At 36.8% G+C, this 27,209-nt stretch overlaps 1 protein-coding gene and 2 long non-coding RNA genes across 3 annotated transcripts; all 3 read right to left on the bottom strand.

Moving 5' to 3' along the window:
- Positions 1–2,786: 2,786 nt before the first annotated feature.
- Positions 2,787–8,011, bottom strand: LOC139604597 (coiled-coil domain-containing protein 171-like). The gene is made up of 6 exons (XM_071455722.1): positions 7,531–8,011; positions 6,675–6,791; positions 5,611–5,837; positions 4,794–4,973; positions 3,408–3,572; positions 2,787–2,936 (listed from the first exon to the last, which is right to left on the bottom strand). The coding sequence occupies exons 1-6, from the start codon at positions 8,009–8,011 to the stop codon at positions 2,787–2,789; spliced, it is 1,320 nt and encodes a 439-aa protein (XP_071311823.1).
- Positions 8,012–9,242: 1,231 nt separating this feature from the next.
- LOC139604590 (uncharacterized) lies at positions 9,243–14,119 on the bottom strand. Its single transcript, XR_011684016.1, has 3 exons — positions 13,839–14,119; positions 11,033–11,200; positions 9,243–9,423 (listed from the first exon to the last, which is right to left on the bottom strand). It is a non-coding gene; the product is annotated as an uncharacterized lncRNA (long non-coding RNA).
- A 1,274-nt stretch (positions 14,120–15,393) lies between these two features.
- On the bottom strand, positions 15,394–18,179 carry LOC139604591 (uncharacterized). Its single transcript, XR_011684017.1, has 3 exons — positions 18,055–18,179; positions 16,807–16,899; positions 15,394–15,515 (listed from the first exon to the last, which is right to left on the bottom strand). It is a non-coding gene; the product is annotated as an uncharacterized lncRNA (long non-coding RNA).
- Positions 18,180–27,209: the final 9,030 nt, after the last annotated feature.

Here is a 27,209-nt window from a genome sequence, read left to right as displayed (position 1 = left end):
TGCTTTGATCATTGGACCTAACATCCATGAATAAAGTACGGCTGATTGAATTTTCGTTGCAAATAAATCTCTAATTCAAAGGGCTGGGAGAGAATGCTACCAAAACAAAGCACCTTGCCCTGCCCTGAAAAGAGAAAGGCCAAGGATATGGCACATATGTATTACTGTAAAAACACAGCACTTGCTGCATGACATTCACCTCCAAAGTTTGAAAGAAGCCAGTATGGAGATGGTGGTGGCACAAAGGAAATTTTCTATCGGCACAGTTTGCTGTAGGAGAAAGATGCAGTTCAGATTCTGTCACTTTCCGTGAACATTAAAGGAAAGAGACTAGAAAAAGATATCTGAAAATAAATAAATTAAATAAATAGCAACAGTTTTGGTGACCTCTGAAACTAAAATAGAGATTCCCACATTGCTGGGAATTAAAGATATAGTAAGGGAAATTGACACTCCCAGGTAACAAAATCACTTTTGCTCTGTGCTGCTCTAGATTAAAAACAGTTATGAAACCATCTGCCATGAGAGCTATAGTTGAAAATAGTCCTTTCTCCTAAATAATTCATATGTATAGCTTTGTTGGACCTTCAAATAGTCCTATATCAGGGCACAATTGCACAAGTCAGAGGGAAAACTTGAGACTACTATTAAGTTTAAAATATGATTTTAAAAAATACTATGGAAGTTTCCCACCATAGATTACTACTTCCTGCCTTTTCTTTTCCTATTGATGATGTTTCATAGGTTAAAGTAGCAGACCCAAGGCCAAATGTTTTACGGCCACCAAGTATGTGACATTTTATTATTCAGTAGAGGGGTAACTCCACAACATTTGCCAGTTTTTGGTGTGTTCCATTAGTCTTCACTTGTCAACCAGAAACAGTGCTCAGTGAGGGAAGGCAAATGAATTTTGTCATCACTTCTACATTCAGAAAAAGTTGTGTATGTGCTACAAACTTGCATTTTATTTCACTGTGGTTTTTTAAGATGGAACAAGTTGAGAGGGGAAACTTCAACACTAAGGAAAGGAAGTTGCTTTGCAACAACTTCTCTCGTCCCCTGAGAATAAGCAGTTCTAAGGCTTTAGCTGATTTAGAAACACAAATCAGAGGCAACACGTCAAATTCTTACCTCATTCAGGGCAGCTTCCACAGCTGTTGTTTGACTAATGATCAACTCTTTGTCTCTATTATAAAAGAAAATAAAAGAAAACAAAACAAAACAAGAACAATGAAGAAAGCTTATGGAACTGAAACTCTACCAATGTAGAAATTAATCTTCTGCTACTTGATGGCTGTCATGTCTTGTAAAATAATTGTTGATAACCCAAACTATTAGGATTTTCTCTCTTTTTCATATTTCCAATGCAAACCCTAAGCATAGTTCATGTACCGCTATTTGGTGCATTTCCATATGAAAGATGCTTCTGTTGAGGATAAGCAATTAAAATTGAGATAATTATAGGCCTATCAATGAACAACCATCATGGCTTGAATATAGAAGTCATAAAAAGTCTCTAGCAGGGTGGAATTATATTCTTGTATGGAAACCACAGACAGATTCTGTTTATTTAATCTCTTTTGTTTATATTCCAAAGGGAGAAATAAAACCTATAAGTTGTGAAGATTTGCTGTGATAATGGAGGGAAGAGTAGCTTTCTTAGTTGATATTCAGCTGCTATATACAGGAAAAAAAATAAAGCCAGTTTTAAAGTTACTTCACATTAGAATCACCTTTTCTGGATATATATATATATATATATATATGGCCACAAGGAATGATCTTTACTGAAATGCCCGAAATAGATTGGGGCAGGATGAAAAGGGCAAGCTTTCTGGAACAAATCTTTCTGCAGGTGACACCTGCTTTGATCAACTCATACCAAATAACATTTGTCATTTTAATTAGCTTGTTAAACATTTAATTGATGACCATACAAATTGCATTATTTCCCTGGTGCATAAAACCCTTAAAGCTTCTCAGATATTGCTCTTCAGAGGTTGAATGATCCCAGGTATGATGAGAAAATTTAATTAACTAAAATTTTTTTAGATGCTAGCTGTGGAACAACAATATTCATAACACATACTTCATACCACGAAAAGACAACAGACAACAAAGTCTGCAAAGACTTATTCTTTTCATATGGCGTAAGAATTGGTTAGTAATAAGCTCCTTCAAGTCAAGGGGGCTCCTTTTGACTACCAATCTTTTCAAGACCAGTGCCTGAGCCTTTTCTGCCACTCCAGGTTGTGGTGTAAGTGGTGTGGGGATTAGGTCTAAATCCAAAACTCCCTGAAATCAGCAGGAAGATCTGTCTTGTACCACAGGAAAGGCGAGATCCAAAATGGGTTTCAGTGCCTTTGGCAGTGAAGACCTGTCCCCTAGCTGATGCTTCTGTATTTACTATAAATAAATTATATCTGCCTATAACAAGATGGCGTGGAAACACAGAGAACAAACAATCATTTCTTAAATAAACAGAACTTTAAGGATGTGCCAAAGAATTGTTGTCAGATCAGTTAGATAGCACAGGTATTTTGTTTGCCAGTTCTTTCAGCACCCAGAATTTGAAGCACTATTATGGGATAACTGCATAAAATGCATGACCTAATATTTTGAACTAACACTTTTGTTTTTAGAAGACTATCCCTGAATTTAAAAATAAAAGAGACAGATGTACTTTTCTCTTCTAACCTTACACTGTCCAGGGCTAAAACCCTGCCCATAGAAGTAGGAATTTCAATTTTTGTTCATTTAAAGTGACATCCCCCAGGCCCCAGGGCTCACTTTACTCCCTGTTCAAGGGCACGTTCTGCCTCCCCGAGAGTCTCACACAGCTGCTTCTGGTCCTGCTCCATGTCTTTCAGGAGTTTCTCCTGTTGATCCAGAACTTGGTCTCTTTTCCTCAGCTCCTCCGCTGTGTCAGGGAGGCCCTGCCAGCAGACAGAGAGCAGAGTTACTCTGTAGCCCAAAGAAACTTTACTTTATGCCACTGGCTACTGACCAACGTGTAAGACAAACTGATTGTAAAGTACATTTGGACCACTGCATCCTAAGGTTTTATGAATTTCCTAGCAAAAGCATTACTGACTCAGAACCCCCCTAGCTTTTAGTATATTTGCTATATATAAATGTGCTTTAGAATGCAAAATGATTGTAGGCAAAAAAAAACCCAAAACAAACCCCCATTGAAGACTTTTTCTTAAACTTAAAAAAAACCAGATAGCTTAAAAAAATTTTTAAAGAGGAGTCTTTGAAGTGTTTTCTCAGTAGCCTAAAGTTCCAGCAGACTGAGTAGTGCGTGTGTATTTACTCCTGTTATTTTATTTACACAAGGACTGCGCTATTTGGCTTCTTTCATGAAAGGTAATACTCTGGTGACTGTTCCAGAAGAATAATCTTACCGTCGGAGATATGTGGCTTTTACTTAGCTCAGTAAATGAGTGTGATTCCAGTCTATTGCTCAGCTCCTGAATCCGTTGCTGCTGTTCTTGTAAAAGCAATTGTGCCTCATGCTCACGCTGCAAAGCATTTTGTAACTCCTCCTGTACATTGTCTTGGTTGATTTTCTGGAAAGGGAAACAAGTTGTGCCTGATTCTGTAACTATATTCAGTGGTTTCCCTACCACTGAGTGAGTTCCACTTGCAAACATATCAAATTCTAAAATAAACTCATGCTTGTGATTAGTATTGAGGTTTCTTTACCATGAAGACATCACTGAACAATAAGATGGCAGACCAGTTAATTGCTGTGTTTTTTATAAAGAACATTCATGTAAAGTCTTGGCATTCATTATTCTATTCTAATTAGCATCGTGGGATGCAAAACTTCAGTATTTAGAAGGAAAAATATGCAGATCAATGTTCAGAATTTTAGTGGAGAGCTTCTAAACCCTTGTAAACACCTTTGTGGACTGTTCTTCTTGTCCAAAAACTGTTCCAGAAAGAAATAATTCTTCAAAGAAAGTTGTCATCTGCATTTCAACTACAATCTAATATGTGATAATTTTCATCTAACAGTCCAAAACCACTAAGGGCATAAAACCTGTTAAGAACAAAACTGAAGATGATTAGATATTTTGGAGTTTCAAAAAAAATCCATTTTGCTAGCTAAGAACAGGAAGGACAATGGGTGAGACATCATCTAGCAGATATTCTTTGCTTAGAAGTGTTTGGATTGGGACACCCTGACAGGTTCTACCAACTAGGCTTCAGGTTAGGGAACCCACAGTGTCTCGGTAAGTCAATCAGCAACAGCAAAAGACTCAGGGGAATGTTGTGCTACTGAGAATATAGACAAAAGCTTTTTCTCCCCCTGCCATAAAGTTACTTCTTCAGGGAAACAGACCCACTAAAATTTGTATTGTTTTATTATAACATTCATCAACATCCATACAGAGTTTCAACTGCTATCTTTATATTTCATTAACATTCTTATTGAATACCCTCATTCCCACTGACTTTATTCTGTTGAAATGAAATCTTCTTTTAGGATACATAAATCAGATCAACATTTTCAACAAATGGGAGAACCTGGATTGCTGAAGACCAAACTCTAATTTATACAGAATACCCCCTTCTACAAATCAAAAGATAACTCCAGTGGAAAAGGGATATTTCTAAATAAATCTGTCTTCTGGTTACGTGACATTTACAAGGCAAGATTTCTGGAAAATTCTGTTGAAAGTAAATCAATTTTATGCTTGTTTTCCAAAAAAACACAAATCAAAAAATGTGTAGAAAGGAGAATCTCTTTTAAGCAAGAGAGCCTCCAAGTCAAATGCACTTACTTGCTGAGCTTCACTTAATTGGGTCTGCAGTCTGCGGGCTTTTTCAGCATCTTTTTGCATCTCATTGAAAGCCCCTCTGCATTCTGCAAGCTGCAGGTGCAGTGAGCGGGACTCTACCTCTGCTGCATGAAGCCTTCGTGAAAATTCAAATATTTCTTGCTGCAAAGTTGCTGTGTTTCTCTGTCAGCAAACAGAAACAAGTTGATGGGCTATAAAATCTGCTATTTTAGCAATAAAATGAATAATATTTAAGACTGAAAAAAAAGAAGACAAAACATAATTTTTCCCTCCATCTCTAAAAGACATACACAAGGACAAAAGTTTGAACCTATCACCTACCAAGAGTTACTGCAAATTCTGTTTACAAGGAAGTACTATTTTCACCTAAGGTTTACTATGAAGATTATTAGAGAAAGAGTTTATCCTTTCATTTTGGTTAAAGGGAAGAAGGTTATCTTTACTGAAAGAAAGGATGGTAAACATGAGAAAGTAGAAAACAATAATAAAAAGCAACCTTAACATTTACATCAAGCCAAAAGCAAATTTCTTATTATAAGCTAATACAGATCTGATAGAACTTGAAAAAAAATCTTTTACTTGGATACACTAAACCTCCTCCAAAAATTCTTTCAAGAAAAGAGAAGACCTATTCACACCCTAATGTGTGACAAATCAACTTGTGGAGTGTCCACATAGTAGCACTTGACTGTCCTGGACTCATCACCAGCCTGAAACCAAAGAAATGCTGCTATCAAGGGAGCTTCACTGTTGCTGTAAACCTTCTGTTTCCATGGAGGAGGACTGTCAATCTGCTTACTGTGCTGGGCAGTCTGTCATGGAATCCAGCTTCCAGGGCCTGGGCATTTACTCTCTGGAGGCCACGAGCCAGCCTCTCTATCAGCGAGTCCCTCTCCAGGTAGGCTCTGCACCCACGAGCGTTCCCTTGAACTGTCTCCATCAGAACGCTCAGGTTGTCCATCAGTTTTGCAAAGCAGTTCCTGGCTGTGCCGATCAGCGAGTTACTAGAAAGCCAGAGCTCTGAATCTTGAAGAAAAAACAACAAAAAGGAAACATCGAGCGGGTTATTAGTTCCCATTCCTTGTAATATCACGTTCTTTTTCACTTCTACAGGATGGAACCTGTAAATATTCTGAAACACAGAATGCTGAATCTGAACCACTGTTCCAACTTTGCTTTTAAAGGATATGAATTTAATTTCTTGAAAACAGCATGATCAAAGAAGAAAGTGCCTGAAACTGAATCTAAAGACATTTGATTCAATGGCAACTTTGATACCAATTTAGTGTTTAGGCTTCTGGAAAATGCATCATCTTGTCTTTCTCCTGCTATTTCCCTTTATTCACATAAATTATCCCTCTTCTAATATCCTTTCTTCTGTGACAAAAATGTGGGGACTCTAAAACTAGAGGTTAATAAAGAACCAGGGATGGCAGAAATGCAGATGAACCAAGGGAACCTGTATCAGTTCTCACTGTAAATAAACTCCAGAAACACTCTCCAGCCTTCTGCTTCCATGACTCTATATACTGAAAGCATAAAATATCCTATCAGCTGCTTAAGAAAATTAATCTGTTCCAACAGTACAGAAATGTGATCATTCAGAGGATGTAGAAAAGAGTTATTATTTTACCCTGTAATCAAATTACTCTTTCAGGGAAACAGCTCCACTACAATTTGTATTGACTAGCTCAGGACATAACCTCTAGTCAAAGGTGTCGATCATAAATATCAGAAATATCTCTTCAGAGCTATGATCCAGAAGAGTTTAGATAAAATCATAAAAATGGAAATGATATGACCACCCTGACTTATTTATTTTTAAAATATATTTCTGCTACAACAATATACGGTTAAAATTACCTTGGTTGCTGAGAACACCCTCCAGTTCTGAGATGGAACTGATTATTGCGGTATAGAGGTTAGAGCTAGACAACCAGTTCACTGCTTCAATACAGTCAACTCCTTCCTCTCCAAAACCTGTGAAACAGAATTGCAGCTAGCAGGATAAGTAAATCACTAAAATATGGCACACTGCTGCCTCCGGCTCTTTCAGAAATTAATCAAAAATTAGCATTAAACAAGAAATTAGTCAGGACAATTTAGACTGTTTTAAGCATGCTTCCAGAATGACTAAACAACAACAACAACAAAAAAAGTAGATGAATCTTCTCATTTGGAAAACATTTTTAATACCATTTATCATTGTAGAGGGAAATATAAACTGGTCTGGCAACAGAAAGGGGCAATCTAGACATAATCCCTAAAGAAAATTTTGAAATCCTATGCTAATATTTTATCTGAATCAGAAAGCAATTTTTGTGGATTTTTAGGAAATAAATATTAAAAATTATTTTAAAAAAAAGAGGAAATACCTTTTCCAAAAAAAAAAAAAAAATGGGAACATTGCAAGATATTTACCACAGAGAAGATGCTGTAGCACCTAGTTCTGAAATCCAGAATGCAAATATCAAAAATATGAGATAGTGTTGAGTTCATGTGCATAATTGCAATTTTACCTGCAGTGCTTAACATAAGACTAGGCATTTCCTCTTAGAGTGAAATAAATTCGTCAAGCAATATAAAAATCATAAATCTGTAAATAGCATTTGTCAAAATGTCATTAAATATGTCTTTATGCCCTAGCAATAATAATATTCCTCTTTGTTATTCCCTAAGCATGTAATTTGATTTAACTCTTTAAGAACATTTCACTTACGTGTCACAGGATGCCTGCCTCTGGATTCTCCCAGACAAACTTGAATTCCAGAGCTTCCTCTGCATCCATCTGTCCAGATGAAAAATGTACAAGAATATCGGGCCAGAGCCCTCAGCCTGTTAGCAGCCAGAACTGCGATCACAGCTCTTCGGAACACATAAACCAGGTTCTTGGCTCTTCTCTGCCTCAGCCTGCCTTCATCCTGGTTTCTTTCCACCACAGCAGGGAGAGCATAAAGGAGGCTGACGATCTTGTGGTTCAGGAGTTGGTGCTGGTTCACCCGTTCCTGGAGAATGTCTCTTTGGCAAGACGTGGCGCACAGTCGGCCGTAGAGAGAGCACAGGGCCCCTGACAGCAGCGCACAGGCTGCCAGCAGGGATGAGCGTGCCTTGAAAGCATCTAATAATGAATTTTTCAATGAATTGTTTTCCTGGGCCAGTTTGTCAGAGAGTTGTTCGAGGCCATAGAGTTTTTGCCTCATTTTCTGCGCCGTTTCTTTATATTCCTGCGACAGAAACAAACCAAACAACAACGGAAGAAACATTAACTACATGGTTTTTACCTAGACAAGAATGAAAAGAAAATTTACCTTTGCCATTCAAATGATGCATTAAAGGAGCAAAAGTTGTTAGTAATAATCATGATGAAAGTGTCTCTTCTAGTAAGGAATTACAGAATTAGATGTATGAAACAAAAAAAGTGGTAGGAGGGAAATTTACACGATCATCAACTGCAAATGGACTCCTGATTTCTGAAAACAATCCACCAACACCGTGACAGCTCACAGAAGGTCCAACACCACCTGTCTGCCCACAAGACAGTTTTATGAATTGACTTAACAATAGTAATAACATCCTCCAATTTCAGAGAGAACACTGCTGTACTAAGCAGAAAACCAGTCTAAGTGAGAGGAAAAACATAAGGAAGTCTGGAACATGAAAGTAGACAGATTAAATTTTTCAGCATGCAAAGACTTCCAGCCCTGAAATCTGCATCAAATACAGCATTATTCTGTGAAGTAAGTTGCAGTAACTCACAAATAACAAGGGACATCTATTTCCTTTATTCACAACACTTTTAATTGAAACAGGTGCGAAGGAATGTGCTGGTAAAGACAGTAAATGGTGGTTGTGGAATAACAGGGAACATTCTGGATTGCAAATAACTCATCTAACAAGGAGTGACAGTTTCACACTTTTAGGCCACTCCTCACTGTAGTATCAGAAAAACAGAGTTGCTTAACACTGTTGAAATCTACCACTGCTCTTAGGGTCAGTACATATGTAACTAAATTTATCCCCAGGTGATACCACATTATTGTTATTCTATACAATCCCTGCAAATGATGATGCTGAAAAGTAGCTGCTGCTGAGTAATTCTCAAAACAAGCAAATTTGATCTTACAGCTTTAACATTCTCAGAAAAAGAATACTGCCATCTGTAGATGAAATCAGGCTTCTCAGCTGGGCCTGAAGACTAAATTCTCTTCAACAAATGCTTGATCAAAGTAATTTATTTCTTATTTTAAGTGATGTTAATATTAGCACAGGGATGGGTTGGCTTGTTGTTTGGTTTTGGATTTTTTCAAACTTTAAACGTACACTAAAATTCCCAAATGACCTTTAACTGCTAAGAGGCTTCAACCATTGAAATAATCCATTCAATTTTTAAAGAAAAAACAAGTAGAAGTTCACAGCACCATACCTGTGATCTTGCATGAAATTCTGCAAGGACGTTTGAGTACTGCTGTTGAAGATATTGCTTTTCTTTCTGCCACCAGTGTTCCTGTGCTTTTAACTGTTCAGACATTTTCTCCAAAGCCTCCTCCTGGTTCTGCTGAAGGTCGTTCATAGTGTCAGTCTTGTGCTTGCAAATATATTCTAGGTGAGCTATCTGTGTGACAAGCATTTAAGAAGAAATTATTATTTACCTTTTCACTTTAAGTTAAGCACAGACTATTCCAGCATCAAATCTAAACTGCAGTTTTTTCAATATTTTTATTAAAACTAAGTAAAACCCTTTCACAGCAGATGAATTACTTGGTTCTCAAAACAAAACTGAAAAATATTTTGAAACAAAGTATTTTATTTGGTTTTGGTTTTGCTATCCTTCTACCAGCTTGCAGAGATATTTGTCACCCTCTTTGCAGGAAACCTGAGCCAGACACTTGATACGTTTTTTTTTTAATGATTGTATTAAATTTTAGTAAATTAGTAATCCAAGTATATCCTTTAGAAGTTTGTGATGATTGCAAACAATAATTAAAACACAGCCTTTATTTTTTGTTTGTATGTTTGTGGTTTTGGTTTCTTTCTTTTGTTGAAAAGCCAAGACATTCCAGATTATTACTAAGTTTTACAACAATTTCAGGGAATTCTAGCACAGAGAATTTTTTCCTTACAAGTAGCTCATAAGTTTAGGATGTATTTTCAACAAACATGAAGGGATTCACTCTTGTGCTTGAACACTGCACCTCATGCAAGCTAAATGGAGGAATGAACCAAGCCAACAATGATCCTCAAATGCACACACCTGAACTTTCTGCTCCTAGAAAATATCAAGATACTTCCAGATAGACCACACTGAACTGTGAGGGAAAAAAGTTTTTTCAGCCCAGTCTAAAATCCCAGAAAAGCTGCTAAGTACATGAGAAGAGCCCTAGAGACCTCATAATCAGTCTCAATAACAATGCTTACTTAAAAAGCAAGCAACAATAAGACACAAGCCCTACAAACGCTGCCAGCAGTGTCCACCTTCCCTTCCCTTTCCTCATCTACTTCAAAAGAGAAATAAACCAGAACACAAAGTGATACCCTAAAGAGCTCTTTAGGCACAGCTTAGTCTCTGGAGCCAGCTGAGTTATTTTAAAAGGGGTTTTTCCTTCATAAAACCAGAAGGCTTTCTGGGGAGAAAGGCCATGTAAGCTCACTTGCTTTAAAACCATTCAGAAAAGTACAGCTCCTCCTCCCTACAGATCCTGACATGTTTTATAATAGGTATTTCTGTTGTGTTTCTGAATAAAAATGTCATAATCCAAAGTTACAATTCAACAAAAAAAACCCACACTGGCATTCTTTCAAGTAGTACAGCTGAATCATAAAGACATAATTAAAAGGTGATATTCCTGGAGAAAGTGTATTTGGCCTCTGGATTATAGTAAAAGAAAGACTTGATTTATGACTGTAAATGACTAGGTTCAGTGAATTTCTTCATCAGTAAGATGAATTTATTATCTTTTAATTAGGTTCCTGTGGCTACTATCAGATTGTCCTTTCAGAATATCCTGCACAGAAGGTGGAGCTGAGAGACTTGATGCACACTCCAGTCACATCTAAATGCCCCGGCAACAAAGTGAGCAGTGGACAAGCCAGAATTAATGGTGCTCATTTGTTAGTGTCCAGATCCTTTTGGGGGGATGAATATCAGTCCTTTTTAACGAGACTGCAGTGTGAGCAAATGTCACTGAGCTCAGCAGAGGCAGCTGATGCCTGGGGACACTCACCCTCTGGTTAGCCTTGCTGAAGTTCGAGACCAGGGCTTCAACATTCTCATGCAAGAGGGCACAAAGCTCTGCCCAAGGTAACTCTTCCAGGGGGACGTTTGTCTGTCTGGAAAGCACCTGGGCATTTGCCAGGGTCTGGTATGTGTTCAGGAGGATGGACATCTCCCTCTGGAACACAAAGAAAAAAATTAATTGCTGTAGCTGGGCAATGTTCAAATCAAAAGAGATGCATCCTATGTGTGGTAGCAGAGCTGCCTGCAGCTGAAAAGGAGCCCTCAAGGCTCCTTCTCACGGCTTCACAAAATTCCTCAGTTCATTTCTAATAATTGCAGCCATAATATTGCCTGATATTACAGCAGAGTAAGAAAACAGATTTCACAAAATTTATCTAATTAGACACAGTATGTAAATAAAGTATGTGAGTAAATCCCAGTCCTGTGGGGGCCACAACCATGACCTGGCACAGATAAAAATTTCCATGCTCTAGTGGATGCAATTCATTCACCCATGTTAATACCTTGAGGTGCCTCCAAATTGTGCCCCAACACTTGCACAGCACACAGAAAACTGTCCAGTTGGCCTGGCAGCACAACACACTCTAAATTCCTTTAAAAATTTGTTTTGCACGGATTATATATGATTAAACAGCTGGCCAAAATGGGCTGACAGCTCCATCAGTCAAACTCCACAAGCTGTGCCCCATTTATTTACAGTGATTTTAATCAGTGGTATATTAACTTGATTCAGATTATAAATACATTTTAGCAACAGCAGCATGCAGTAGAAATTCAATTCTTCATACTTTTAGTACATACAAGTGCCTTAGAAACTTTTTTAAGTTAAGATAATAGAAAGCTGTTTCTCAAATGCTGTATTAGTACAGTCAGAGATCAAGATAAGATTATCAGACTAGAGTGGAAAAACGTATTCAGGAAGCATAAAAATGGTATAAAATATGAAAAAATACTGTACAGGTCAGGAAAGCAGGAAGGGAAAATGAGGGGAAGAGAACACACTGACATTTTTACCCAATTTAACTATGGGTATAGCAAAGACCAACAGCAATATATTAAATGTTATCTATACTTAGTTTCTGCTACAGTCTTCTGCTTTTTCATTTTGTGCAGCAAAATCAGAGCTATCTCAGTGGAGTAAACAGGATCACACACAGGCACTTCTGCTTCCCAAACAAATACAAACAGCTTTGGGAAAAATGCAAAGCCATCCAAGGCCATAAATACCTGATCTCATAAGGCAACCACTAATACAACTCTTCCAAAAATGAATATTTTTATCACCCGCTCAGGACAGTCTTGTGGTTTGAACGCCTTTGAGTAAAATAATTAAAACAACCAGCTCTATGAATATGACAGTGAGCTAATTATTATTATTTTTTAACCTTTCAATACCATAACATTAATTTTGAGTCTAGCATTAAATACTGTTTCCATTACCAGAAATCTTGATCATGAATGGAATCTTGTCCATAGTTCTTGTCATGTCATATATTTTACTAAGGAATACAAATAAAAAGGAAAACTCCTACCACAGCAACAGCTAGCAAGCACTTCAGGTTTGGAAGCAAGCACTTCAGTAGAATATTTTCAGCTTGCAATTGTGTTTTGTAGTTAGAAATAGCAATCATTAATGCCTGTAGTTAGGGCAGACAGTTGCTTTTCTCTGTATGTATTCCTTTTGTGCCTGATGAAATGACTTTTTCAGGCTAACTAGGCCAGCAGATGTCTTTTAATACATTAATGCTTGCATGGAAGAAGCTGTTATTCTCCCAGAAAGAAAAAAGAAGATCCTGATTTTATTTGTCTCCAGTTTATGAATGACAGATCTGCCTGGGCAGTGGACAGCACTAAGACAAGGTGTGGAATAACTCCACCAGCTGAACAAAAGACACCCACAGATCTGAAGACTCTCTGATGCAGATCTCTGCTCCTCTCCACAGGGAACAGACCTCATGTACCCTCCATGCTCAGAGCTCTGACAGAGAAAGAGGAGAAGTTTCCAAGCCACCAGCAAAAAAATTGAATATTGCTAAGAGTAGAAACAGAGCAAATGTAACCACACAATGAAAGGAGAGATTTTCTAAACATGCTGACAACTTTCCTTTGTCCCTGCTGCTGTGCAAAGAGATGGCAAAATTGTCATTCAAGGAGTAGCTGGGTAAAGACAGTAGAAAAGCCCAAAGTGGTCATATAAGAGGACAAAGTTCAGAAAATAATCCAGCAAAATACATCCAATGTGCCAAATCCACAGCAAAACAAGTAAAAAACAAAACAACAACAAAAAATCCCCTCTGCTTTTCCACCTGAAAGCTTGAAATAATTTTCAAGCAATTTTTACAGTCAAATACTTGCACTAAAACTAAAAGGGTGTATGAAATAAAAAAAAAACAAAACATTTCTACAATGATAGCTCAGGAAACTTGACAAAAAAGTTAGGTAGAAAGAACATTCTTCACATGAAATGATCATCAATATCTACAAAATGCCTTAATTAGGAATGCCAGTACATCCTACCCATACTTAAAAAAAATTTTCAAATTAGTGTCTCCAAGGCATTGCTTACATTTATTCATGTAGTAAATTTTTTTAAAGGTAAGATAATAACAAAAAGGGTGAGAGAATGGCAGAATTCTGCCACAGCTCAGCGCAGCAAATGCAGCAAATTCTCCCCACAGTAAATATTTTGACAGTATGCTTTAAAAAACCTAAGCAATGTGTGCCACATTTTTTTCCTTACTACTGAGCTTTTTTTTCTATTTACTATTTACTATTGAGGCTTTTTTCCTTACTATTGAGCCTTCCTGCAGGCTGAAGCTGTCTGGAGGAACCACTAATGTTGCATTGGCATCTTGAGCTCTCTTCCCTTCCTCAGCCTGGTCTTTCCGTTGCACACCGGAGGATAAACGCTGTCCTTGTGAACTGGAAAGTTTCCACAAAAAAGATACTTTAACCAAAATGACTTTTGTCAAATGCACTGTGTTCTTTTAAAGGATAATCAATGGATATTACAGATACTACTTTAGCACCACACATGGATTCTGAAGCTGCTTGCCTTTCCTAATTGAATGAAGAAATTTATATTCCTTCTAAGGAAGATTTTTCAAGAGGTAATATTTTCAGTTACCAAGCCTTGTGGCATGCAATTCATAAGATTATTTGGATGTGGCCTCAAAGTTACATGTAACAAACAGAATTTTTCGTATTTTAATTAACACAACAGCTGTCTTCAGAGTGACCGTGTCACATCTTGCATCATCAACCCTGATTTCAAGTACAGTTCTTGCTCTCCAGGTTTCCACATGCCTGACTCTACTCTGTCTGGCTTTTAAAGCAAACTATCCAGAATTTTAATCTGTTCTTGTACTGTGTCACTCAGGAAAACAGATCTATCAAGAGCCTGGCATGACTAAACAGGCAGCTGATGAGGAAACTCCAAGGCCAAGCAATAGCATAAAGGACACAGAAGCACAGAGAGGGAATCCAAGGAAGAATTTTAAAAGAATTTTAAAAGATGGTGTCAGGAAAGCCAAAAGCTTGCTTCAAATTGATGTTTGCACAGGATGACAAAGGCTTTTCCAGCTCAAGTTTTAAATATTTTACTAAAAACATGTCCATAATCATGAATCTTGAATGAGTTGCTCAGGCCACAAACTTCCTTTCTTGTGGGAAAACAATTTTTTCCTTCTCCACTGCTCCTTGTGTGAGTAAGTCAACATAAACACCTGTGTATACAGAGTCATATAGCTCTAGGCTGAAAGAGAGCTCACCCAAGTTCTGCTACCACAGGCACAGCAGACTGTGCTGGCCAGGAAACATCCCAAGAGATTTCCTCTGCTCTCACGCTTTTCAATATTTTTTAACCATTTAAAGCTTTCTACAGCCATTCAAAAGTTGAAAACAAAGATTATCCACTATAAATGATACACAACTTCTTGACAGGAGTTTTAGAGATCCAACTGACTCACTGAAGTGGAAAACAATGTCCTCATAATAATCTAAGTGTATATAGAAAAGCCATCTTTTCTAGACCTGCTGGATATCTTTTCCTACACTCAGCCGAACCACTACTGGACCCTGGACCTAACCATAACTATGATTTGCAACATTGTTGGTTTGGCAAAAAATCTGTAGCAGGCCAGTTATTATCTGTACCATTCACAATACCTTTGGTTACTGATATGGGCCTATTATTAATGGACTGCCAGGTTCTGAACCTTTAGTTTGGTTTGGCACTATGCACCAGATTTTCTGCTGACTGAAAAATGCAGGGAATGTAAACTGCGAGTTGTACTGAGGCTGTCTAGTGCCATTTTGCAATGGCTTTAAAAGGAAACTTACTCTTTTTTTCCTGTCTCAAGTGCATTTACTGGCTCTCTGAACTCTTCCCTTGCTATCCCTTCTGGAAAATCTTCTCTCCTGCCGCGATGCCCTTCATTCAAAATGTCTTCCAGTTCTTGAATTCTCAACTACCAAGTGATAAGAAAGCAGTTAAAGGAAGTTAGGAAAGACTGCCATGGTCTTTAATGCTCTTCACTGTTCTGTTCTGCTTTTTATAGGTGAATATCTTCTATTAATTCTATATGGAATTAGAAAGCATTTAACACACATAAAAATGGATTTATACATAGAGTTCAAAACAGAAAGAAATAGATATGCTGACCCAAAGCACCTTTTGTTCTCCTTGCATGGTGTTTGGATTTTCCTGTTTTCAATTATTTATATTACTGAAGTTTTCCAGGGGAATTCTATTCATTAAGTAGACTCATAAAAGGGTAGGATTAACAGTAAAAGCTACACTTGCACTCAGAGCAAAGCTCATGTGGAGCTTGTTCACGTACAGAAACAAGGAAGAAAACCTTCTGAGGTCTTCACCCATAAAAGATAAATCTCTAACTTCACGGAATGTTACTTTTCCAGCTCCTTTGTATGTTATAAAAGTAGAGAGGGAATAAAAAAACCTGAATCATCACAATTTATTTAATCATCACTTCAGAAATCCACGTGCCTGTACTTAGAGAAGGTCATAAGAAAATAACTGACTGAAGAATTGGCAATGCTTGTTTGTGTTCCTCAGAAAACCAGAAAAAAATAATGAAATTCTCTTTTGTTTTCTCATTTAGTTCTTCAAAAATCCACTAGGAAGGCTTCCTTAGTCACTACAAGATCACTCAACAATCATCTTACAGGATTTTCACTTTTTTTTTTTTAATAAACCCTAATTGCTTTAATGGATCAAACCCTCTGTGACACAGTTTAGTGATACAAAAACTTAATATTCAAGTATACATATTGCATTTTTTCATATATTCAAACTTTTCTGGTAACAGCAGGTGTAATAGCTGAAATGTACTCTGAATATTACATTTGGAACTGCAGTCTCAGGATGCATTAATATCTCACACCTAGAGAAGCTGGGTGAATGCACTCTATCTCTGAAATTACCTAAGTGCCCATTCCAAAGATATAGGACAGAATATCTCAGCAGTTTAACTATTGTGAAACATTTCCTTTCCCCTCACTCTTTCAATGCTACTTTGAATTCTAAAACACAAGAATGTGTTTCCGTATCTCCTGGAAATCAAGGAGATATTTTTCTATTACCTTTTACAGTCTTGACAATCATCAATCATTGCAAAAAATCTACTCAGTGTTTTCACTGGAGCAAGGAAGTCTGAACATTTTTGGAAGATTGCACCTTTACAAGTTCATCTTCCATTTTACTGCAAACTTCTACCAAATATTTAATCAAAAGTTTACCTGCATGACTTCTGTAGTGTATTTACATTCTACATGTGCTCGTCTTGCTGCTGCAGCATCATCCTCCAGTTCCTTTATTTTCACTGCAGCTGCCTAAAAGTACATTTTAAAAATATCTAAGTCCGGAAAGATGATGACATCATGCAAAGACAACTTAATTTCTTCAGTTTATTAGGTCTCCATACACCAACCTGTGGTATCTGAACTACTTGCACTTTGGAACTGTGAAAACTCATGTCAATAAATAAATGAAAGGAAACAATTACATATCCAGAATATTAAAGTAATATTTTCTATTTAGTTAAAGAAATTGATGTAGGATTATGTTCTTGCTACAGTTTTCATAGTCACAGATACCTGTCTCTATCTAAAAGCCTGGACATGGTATTTCAATTGAAAAAATGTTTTTAGCAGAAGCAGTAACTACAGAGCCGCTATAATAGAAATTCACATGAAATTTTAACTACATTGTTTCCTATCAAAAACATCATCTCACTTTGACTGATGATTGATTTGAAAAGAACAATACACCCCAAAATGACTTCTGCCTTCAAGTGATGCCAGAAAGATGAAGAAAAGGACATTCATATTAAAAGTAATTTAAGACACTCAAGGTTACACAGATACAAGTCAAGTCATTGATTTTGGACAGCTAAAGCAAAGGAGCAAGCATGTGAGACTGAATCCTAACTCTAAGCACTTCAGTTAGGGAAACGTTAACTGAAAAATAAATTAATACATAAAATGAACATATGAGCTGTTGACAATAAATTTAAAATCTGTATAAGCTCACACATTCACAAAAGGAAATAATTGAGAAACAGAGATCTGTGGAAGGCCTATTAAAGAGAAAGTCACAGCACAGAGCTTACCAAACCCACTCCACAAAAGCATCAGCCAAAAGGCTTAAGCTTTGCCTCCTCCCACAAGATCTATCTGCTTAAGATGCTTCAAGAAAAAATAAAAAAGTCACAAATCCTGCGCAAATACTCCCTCTGTACCCATATTGCTAAGAGTACTTTCCCAGTGACATAAAGCCCTTTCCATCTGCAGTTCAAACACCACTCTCAGGTCAGGCTCGCAGCATTCACCTGTGAATCCACCTTTCCTGCCAAGTGATGCTCTGCATTTTGTTAATCAAACACGGGGCACTCATAGCCTAACTCAGAGGTTTCACCCCTCAGAAATGAAACTGCTCAGTTGTGCCAGTGCTTGCTGAGGCTCCCAGCAGCAGGCAGAAAGCTTTACCTCCAGTTCTTGGAGGAGCCTCTCCTGCCGTTTATTCTTGATTTCCAGACAGGATGCCTGGAGCTTCAGCATTTTGCTGCAGACACTGTGCTCTGCCTCCATATCCTTCAACTGCTTGGCAGTGCTTTGCAGGGCAGCATTAGTTTTCTAAAGATAAACAGGTAAAGGAATAAATCAATACATCAAGAGGCACTTTTTCTAAGATAAAGTATTGCGGTTGAGAGTTCAGCTGCAGTTTGAGAGGAATGGAGACTGCATCAGAAGATGATGTTAGAATTTTAAAATCTATGACGCCAGCACACGTCAACAGAAGTGTTTACCCAACAGCAGACATGCTTTTGATTCACCACCAAGAAATCTGTGTTGGCCCAAAAATCACTGTGAACATGATCTTCTGTGGTAACACTAAAATCAGAGCCAGATCTCCACTGGAAACCTTTCCCTAAAAGAGTACAGCCCTTCCAATCTCTTCTGTCTCCCAGCTCAGTGGCAATGAGAGAAACAGAGTGCATATGGGGAAATTATGCATGGGGACAAAAGTTCATTTTTATTATGATTTTGATTGCTGAAACTTCAGATGTTTTTAGAAACAGTTAGTCCCACAGACTAAATAATTTTGATTTCTGCTTTTCTGAAAAGCATTTTCTCCTTTCTAGAAATGGAATTTAAAAACTGATGAAATAAGAAGTCCTCAGTAGAATAAAATGATCTGGTCCCCACTTCAATTTCTGCATACAGAAATTGAACTCAGCTACAGGCTGGAAGCGTTATTGACATTACTGGACACTGCAGCTCCATGAAGTCACTGCTACAGAATCCCCATTGTCCATATGAATTTGGATTAAATTTAAGCTAATCCTCTAGCTTTGCATGGCCAGCAAGACAGGTTTCTACCCTTCAGAATGCAAAATAAATAAATAAAGAAGCCAAAATAAACTGTTTTCTACATTTTCTAACATTTCTTCTCTATATCTGGAAAGATACAGAAATATTTATTTCTTCAGGTTTATCTTCCAAATATTAACAAATATGAACTGGGAAATGTGAAATAAATAACAGATAGTTTGCTGTGAAATACAACAAAAAATTTAAAAACATTTTCTACTGGAAATATAATTAACATTAGAAAACTAAAACTGTTGTGAGTATATCAAGCTCGTTAAAAAGGTCGGCATGAGCTGCAGGATTTCAGAATTTTGAAGAATTTCTAAACTTTTTGGAGGTGATATGACTGTTGAATACTATCCCCGTAGCCACCTGCAAATATTTGCTCATGAAAAACACATCTGGTCTTTTTTTTTTCTTTTTTTTAAACCGTTTGTGAACAACACACTTTCCCAAGTATTTGAAGGAAAAAACCGTGCAGGGATATGAACTCCTGCCTATCCACGAGGTGATGCTATTGCCCTTCCTATCGAATCCGACCCCTCCTATCCCGGGCCAGGATCCGCCCAATAGATCCTGTCACACAGCAGGGAGGGTGATTTTTTTCCTGCGTGCTCGTTCCAGAGGCACATTTCAATACTCCATGACTCCACTCCCACGCCTACCTCAGCATTTTCACAACCAAGTTCAGAATTACGGTTTGTGCAGTGTAGTTTTTCCAGTCAGGATTTGCCTACATGCTCAGAATCCCACTTCTCTGCACATATTAAGACCACAATTAAATCTCCTTTCATTTTAGAACTCATTTCATTTTATAACTCAGAATAACTCAAGGAGATTTAAATTTGGGCCTATAAATACACAACACAAAAGACTGCAATGCATTCAAAGTCATCATTTATAAACCCAGATATTTCTGATGTTCATCTGACAAGCTTAAATGAATTAAGCTTTCCATGCGGTTGAGTCAAGGACAATCAAGATGTAAGATTTTTTTATTTCCCAGAATTTTATAATTATACGTAACATAACTCTAGGGTGATGGGCAGGGGAGCAGCTACAAAAGCAAAGTGGAAAAATGTAACATTTTTACTACTGAAGGCAGGTTAGGGTTTGGCACCTAGCAGTGAATCACATTTTCCTTTCAGTGAGCTTTGAAAGTCCTGAAAGACTTCTGAGTCCAGTGACATCAACATTCTGAAACCCTACAGCTCACTCTGGCCTGTTTAACGAGCTACATGTATTCATGGCAATCTTAGTCTACTCATGTGAATTCCATTTCCTACAAGTTTGTAGCTTTAATACATTTACCAACAAAACCCCTTCCTCTACAACCACTGTCAGAGAACACTGCCAGGGAACTGACAGAGAAGACAATGTCCTGAGCCATACACTGCTCCTTTTGTCCTTTTTCAAGGACAAACATCACTCGACAGAGTATGGAATACTTTTTCAACACTGATTTTTGATGCAGCATTAAACTCTCTGAAGGTAGCTTCTACAAAACACTGTGCACAACAGAAGGCAATACCCTCCCAGAGCCTCCTCAAACTAACTCAGCCACTCACTGTTAGGCAGAACTCAGAGCTTACCCTGCTGGCCCTGGCAACTTAAAAAAGAAAACTCTATCTAAAAGTAGGCTTCTTCACAGCCTATGTCCTGCCCTACCTTTACAAGAATCAGCTTTGAATAAAAACTGGCTTCTTTTGAGAAGAACATTAGGTCCTGTCCGCAGCTCCTGTCCTGTCCACAAGCTCCTCTGTTTTTCACTACCAGCATTACACATTAAGTGTAACTTCATAACTCGGTAACTTCATTACTTCTGTAATCTTCAGAACTATTCTGCAGTATTTAGCTATTTGGGGGATTTTTTTTCTCCCTTAAACCCAAAAAACTCCAACCCACCACACACTTGGCATCAAAAGCTTTCAGCCAGCATCTCATGGAACTTTCCATCTATTACTACATCATACCTGAAAAGCCATTTTGGCTTCAGCTTTTTCTTTAAAAAGGAATTCTAGCTCAGCAAGGTGTACTCTGTGGATGTTATCCATCTCCACTGCAAAGCTTTGAACTATTTTCTCAGTCTCTGCTGCTTTCTGCTGGTGTTTGTCATTCATCACTGTTGTTTACAAAAAAAAAAAAACAACAAAAAAAAAGCAAACAAAAAAAAGAGGAAGTGGAAAAGAAAAAGAAAAAAAAATAAGCATGTTCAGAAAAAAAAAAAAGAGTATAATGAACATAAGTTCCTCTGTGTATTGTGGTATCCTGTGAAACACTGGAACAGTAACACTTCCAGTTTCACTACAGAGAAACAATCACATCTTTCACACAAGGACATAGAAATGCTTTGGAGATTTCTCAAAAGCATTGAGAAAATTAGATTTCAAAAAATTAGATTTCAAATTTAAGCTCTTCTCCCTTTGGAAAGGAATAAAAATTCAACTCTTTCAAGTGAGGCCTCTATAGCATAGGGAACTTAATAACTTAATTACATTTTTCTGCAACACTTGGCTAGCTTATTGCCAAATAGTTATGACACACTTCAGTCTGTATCAATTAATTTCAAGCTCAGTTTAAGTAACAATAAGGACAGACACCTGCCACATGAAAATGATTCGAGGAAAACCTTAGGCAGGTTGGGCTAATGAGCAAAGGCTTAGCTTTTCTGGGGAAATTTACTGCTGCTCAAGAGATTTAAATCTTCAGCCCAATGGCTGCCCCAAGATAGGGAAATACTGGATCTACTTCTCTGTGAAAGCTTAAATGCCAAGGAAGAGTTCTTTTCTAAAAGCAGTTTTACTAGGAACTTTGCTTCATTTCACAAACTCAGTCAAAATATTTTGTAGTATTTGTTTATGTTACTGAGTACAACTAGCTATGTTGGCATTTATGTGATCACCACTTTCTAAGAGATTTTTACTTCAAATTCATCCTATTCTTCTGAAATTTCTTCCTAGATGGAGAAGGGTGAGAAAACCAGAAGAGACATGTTGGGAAAACACAGAGAATTTGTGGACACAATGATGGAAAAGACCTGTCAGATGTCAGGAAGTCAAACCTCAAGAAGAACAGCAGAAAAACATCTTGGAGAAAATACTAATGAAAGGGCACAAGTGAGGTGCTCTGTCCAAGAAGTTAAGTTGAGATTGTATCCAAAACACCACACAAGGTGAGCAAGGCTCCAAGGGATAAGGAAGAAGAAGTAGTAAGTTAAAAACTGAAAAAGAAATGAGAAGAACACTACAAGTCTTTGGCTTCTTTGACATTTGTCACAATAAAAACAAAACCAGGGGGGAAAAAAAACCAACAAAGAACAAAACAAAACAAAACAAAGAACCCCAACCAAAAAAAAAACTGTTTGCGAAATTTAAACCAAGATTTCTGTAATCTGTGTGTTCTCCAAATGAATGAAAGTGCAGAATTCTTATTATCTTTTTAAAAAATCTGGCAGTATAAATGCACTTTCAAGTTTCAGAGTCTCCTTCCATCCTTGTAAGGTTACAAACTCCAGGAGTCCTCCAATCTTTTCAGTGAACACCAAAGATTCACAAATACATCTCCTGTACTGAATTTAAACAGTATTATATTTACTTATGTAACAATAAAAAAAAAATCTCCCCAGCTTTTAAGAGTGAGAAATCCCTCTCTGTTTGAGAAGGATTAAGAAAATTTGAGTTTCTGAATGCAAAACTAGTAGGGGGAAAATGTGTAGGTAAAACCCTTCCTTTCCACATACTACTGTCATAACCCATGTTATTTGTATAAAAACAAAACCAAAGATGACATGAAGAGGCCAGATATGAGCAACAAAAAGCCAGAAATATCTGAAAAGGTGGAAGAGAAAAGCAGCACGATGAGAACTCCTGGGGGAAAAAAAAAAAGTTTTTGGAAAGAGTGTAAACAAATAAACAGGATTTGATTTTATTTTTTTTCCCCCCCTGAAAATAAAAAGGAAGAACGGCTGGATATAGTGATAAGCAGGAAGTGGAGAGGGACTCCTTAATTACAATTCTGTACACACTGAAGGAAGGAAAAACAGAAGATAAGGAGCAAGAGAAAAAAAAAGGTATTGATAGGTTTAGCAGGTTATATTTAATTGGTATGAGACAGCAAGGGTTTTGCAAACTCTTATGAGTTTATAGAAGCAGATGAGTAAGACATGAGAAAATAAGAAAATAAGAGACTTTCCAAAAAACACTGTAACTGTAAAACCTTGTGCAATCTCTGCTTTTTTAATGACTTGGGACTGATGTAGCCTCTGGCCTATGATTTTTTTTGTTTTTTTGAAAATTACCTTGAAGTTCCATAACTTTGGCTCTTGCATCACACAGTTCCTCCTCTGCAGCATAGAGCAGTAAATCAGCTTCTTTACTAGCAAATGTCATTTCACTCTCCAGATGTTGACGAAGAGCTTCTCCTTTCTCAAGTTCCAACCTTAATTTCTTTATTTCTTTTTCATAGCGAGACATCTAGAAAATAAATATTTCAGAAATTGCATTCATAGCTGGCATCTTATCCCATCTGATTTTGAAATACAGTCTTGAAACCACACATTTTAGATCCTTTTATTTTTTTTATGCAAACTGTTCCTAGATCATTTTCATGTACCTTAAGTGTACCTCTCTGTTTTTCCAAACATGCTCTGCCTTAAGAAAATAAAAGCTACAATTATATTTATTCCACAGGCAATTTTATGGTAACTGTATTTACAGCTAGAAAAGCAGTTGTGTTGGGATACTAGATTATCAGACACCTAGGAACTCACTATGTAAACACAAACTTCAGTCCAATGATGTTCAGCAGTCAAGCAGAATGCTATTAAACACAACAAACAAAACAAAGAAAAGGCTTCAAAAAGGATTCTTATCTGGTGTAAGAAAGATAGTCTAGTCACCGCTGCCAAAAACTGGAGCCAGGAAACCACATTCAAGCCATTAGAACTCAAGAAGGTCAAAGTAAACCATGAATTTCTTCAGAACATCTACAAAGCAGCAGCATCCTTCATGGATGCCCCATTCATAGGAAATAATTTAACAGAAGCTCCATTCATAGGAAATAATTTAACCCCATTACAAAGGTTTTCCCTGATGCTCTTGTGGCAAACTAGTACCTAAATGAAGTAGCAGTGAGAAAAGACTTTATTAAAATTTTCTTTACTTTGAATTTTATTACTGCTAAAAGTAACGATTCTGCTCTTAGCAGTTTGTTAGGGGCATCTGGTGTGGGTGCTCGTTCATCTGTTTCCTGCTAAACACAGCCAATAAACCCAGTTTGTTGTTCCCTATCCACTTATTTAAGGATTCCTGCTTCTTACAGAGTGACTTGCCCTTGTCATGATCCCGTTGCTCTGTCAATGGTGGGGTGATCCTGTAAAATGGACCCCTGGAATTCCTGGGATTAAAAGACTCAAACAGACAAACAAACCACATCTTACCTTGAGAATTTCAAAGCTGAGGGTGCAAAATATTCTTCTGCATGATTTTACTGTTGTGTAGTGCTCAAGTTTCTTACACACACCTTCAGCTATTAGCAATGATGCTAAAAGTGATATCAGTTTCTAGGGACGGGCATGAGATGTCTGTACAGTGCTACTTTGTTATTTTCCAACTACTGAATGTCATTTTGACTCACCTGATGAGAGGATTATTTCAAGGAAACAAATTGCATTTAAGGAAAGAAATTACATTTATTCTAAGGGTAAAATAAAGCAAACAAAGAAAAAAACTCCTTACCTCTTGATTGTGTTGATTGTTTAATTCCAAATTTATTTTCTCCAGACTATGGAGTTTCCTTCTCAGATATTCAATAGTGTCCATTTCCATTCGATTTGAATTCTGAGGCAATGGTAACTCTTGTAACTGATTATCTGAGCTGAAAAGTGTGTTTTGAAAAAACATGAGCATTCCTTTGAAGTTTTAATGCTTCTTTACCTCAATTACCCAATCATGGGTCCAGAGTTTTAAACCTTCACATAAGTAAAATGATTTTGTGCAGTTTTCATCTTACTATTGCTCTTTGAAGAAAGGATTATATAGAATTGCTTATTGTGCAAGATATGAGAGATGTGGCACCAGGAACGTAAAAGAGAAATTCACTTTCCATTAATAAAGTTGATTTAAGCATAACATATTTATTATTATTTTTTAGTATCTTTGTTTCCCATAATGAACTTCCATAATTTTTGATAATTAACTTCCAGGAGGCTTAGAAACGTAATTCCAATTATGTGAGTTAAAACAACTGCAAGCTTTTTGTCTCCACAAAAAGTCTCATTTTTTAACATTAGTTACCATCTCAAAACCATCTCTGTCATGAAACAAATCCACAGATGTGGGAAAAAAACCTCTCTTTTTACACTTTGTCTTCTGAGATACATACATTCAAACCACAGACATGCAACTGATCACAGACACAACAGAAATTGAAGGTTTAGTCCTCCAAACCACCCTGTTTTATCATAATTTCCACTACTATTTTAGTTAAAGCAAAATCTACTTGGCAATTAGCAGAATCAGCTCTCAAGCACCTCAAACAATTACAAAAGAGTCAACACCAAGTTTCTATAAATAAAGTGAAAAATTTATACATACAATATATAAATTTCTATATATACACACACACAAACATGTATAGATACATATATGTATATGCTACATATATATATATATATGTATGCATATACATATAAATAGTTACATTAAAAAATATTTATTAACCAGGTAAATAATTTAAAGTGAAATTATTATAACTTCAAACTGGAAAACTTTTCAGTTATTTCAGTTCTTGAATATCAGTGTTCACATTATTTGATATGTTCATTTTCACATTATTTTAAGTACGTAAGACTGCAACAATTATTTTATCCAGACTTGCAAAAGTGCAAGAGTTTATGGGCAATAAATGTGAAATACACTGATAAAAGAAACATGATTAAATTAAGCACTAAACTGGTATCATATAATGCAGAAATGTAAATACTAAAATACCATATCTTTGGCTACGTGAAGTTTTTTTTACAGAAGTAACACTGTCCTGGCATTTAATTAATAGATCTTTAAGTCACCACTTTACCCCTAGATTTGTGTATAGGTACAGTTAACATTTTTCATGACCAAAAATTTACCTGATGACATATTTTTCTCTTTTTTTTTTTTTTTGACTGGCCAAAAGATACAAATACTATCAAGAAGGGGATCTGTAACTTAGATTAAATCTTGCCTTTGAAGACATTATCTCTCTTAAAGGATGACATTTCAGTATTTTAGCTGCAGACCATAAATATCTTATAATTGAACAAACAGTAAGTATATTCCCATTTAAAAAGAAGACAGACATCGTCTGTCAGATCAGAACAGCTCGATGTCATCAGAAATTGTTCCACAAGGTGCTGTGTTCTTAACCCATTTTATGTATTTAATAAATGTAGGAGATAATAATCATTAAAACCTGCAAGAAAACCACAAGGTCATGATTAGTTTTCAGAACTTACTACCAAAGCCATACCCAAAGCAAGCAACATGAACCAAAGAGCAAGAGATCAGCAACAATTAAAATCACTATTTTTAATGTAACTCTGCTCCTGCAGTAAAAAGATTGGGAAATAATAGAACCTGAGCAGCTGGAGCATCTGTAATAAAATCTGAATAAAACCTTGTTTGTGGACATTATGTAATGGGTTTGAGTGACCCTTTTTTCTCTCTTTCTGGGGCAAGCACAGAAGAAATAAAGGCAAGTAATGTTATTCAGAGATGATGAATGAAGTACCAGTCTCAGCTGAAAATAGCTAAAAGCCAGACAGCACCAAGGGGGAAAAATGAAACCCAAACTGAAAACTGGGGAAGACTTGGTCCAAGAAACAAAGGTTATGGAAAGGGGAACCATTTATTTGGTCTGTAGGCAGCAGGGGAGTCATTGACCTTATTTAAACTTGGTAAGATGTACTATTATTCTCATGGAGACCACACAGAATGGAAGCAAGAGAATAATGACTTTTGGTAAAAACCTTTAAGGCTTTCATTAAATTACATTGGTTTGTGTGGCAGTCAGAGCTAAAGAAATCTGTTTCTTTCAGCTCTCCTATGAAATCTCCACCAACAAAAAATCATAATGGAAAGACATTAAAACTTACTCGGAGGAGAAACTAACTGCAATTAACTATTCTGCTTAACTGAATCTGTGGGGGAGAATCAAAAAAACAAAACCATACCATGCACAAATTATGTGATACCACAAGCATTAGCAAATTAAGGATGCCATGGAAATGAAAA

The sequence above is a fragment of the Agelaius tricolor genome, unplaced genomic scaffold, assembly GCF_023055355.1.
Source record: "Agelaius tricolor isolate 1412-34295 unplaced genomic scaffold, bAgeTri1.0.p SCAF_53, whole genome shotgun sequence".
Taxonomy (NCBI): Eukaryota; Metazoa; Chordata; class Aves; order Passeriformes; family Icteridae; genus Agelaius; species Agelaius tricolor.
This window is presented reverse-complemented; position numbering and strand designations above follow the sequence as displayed.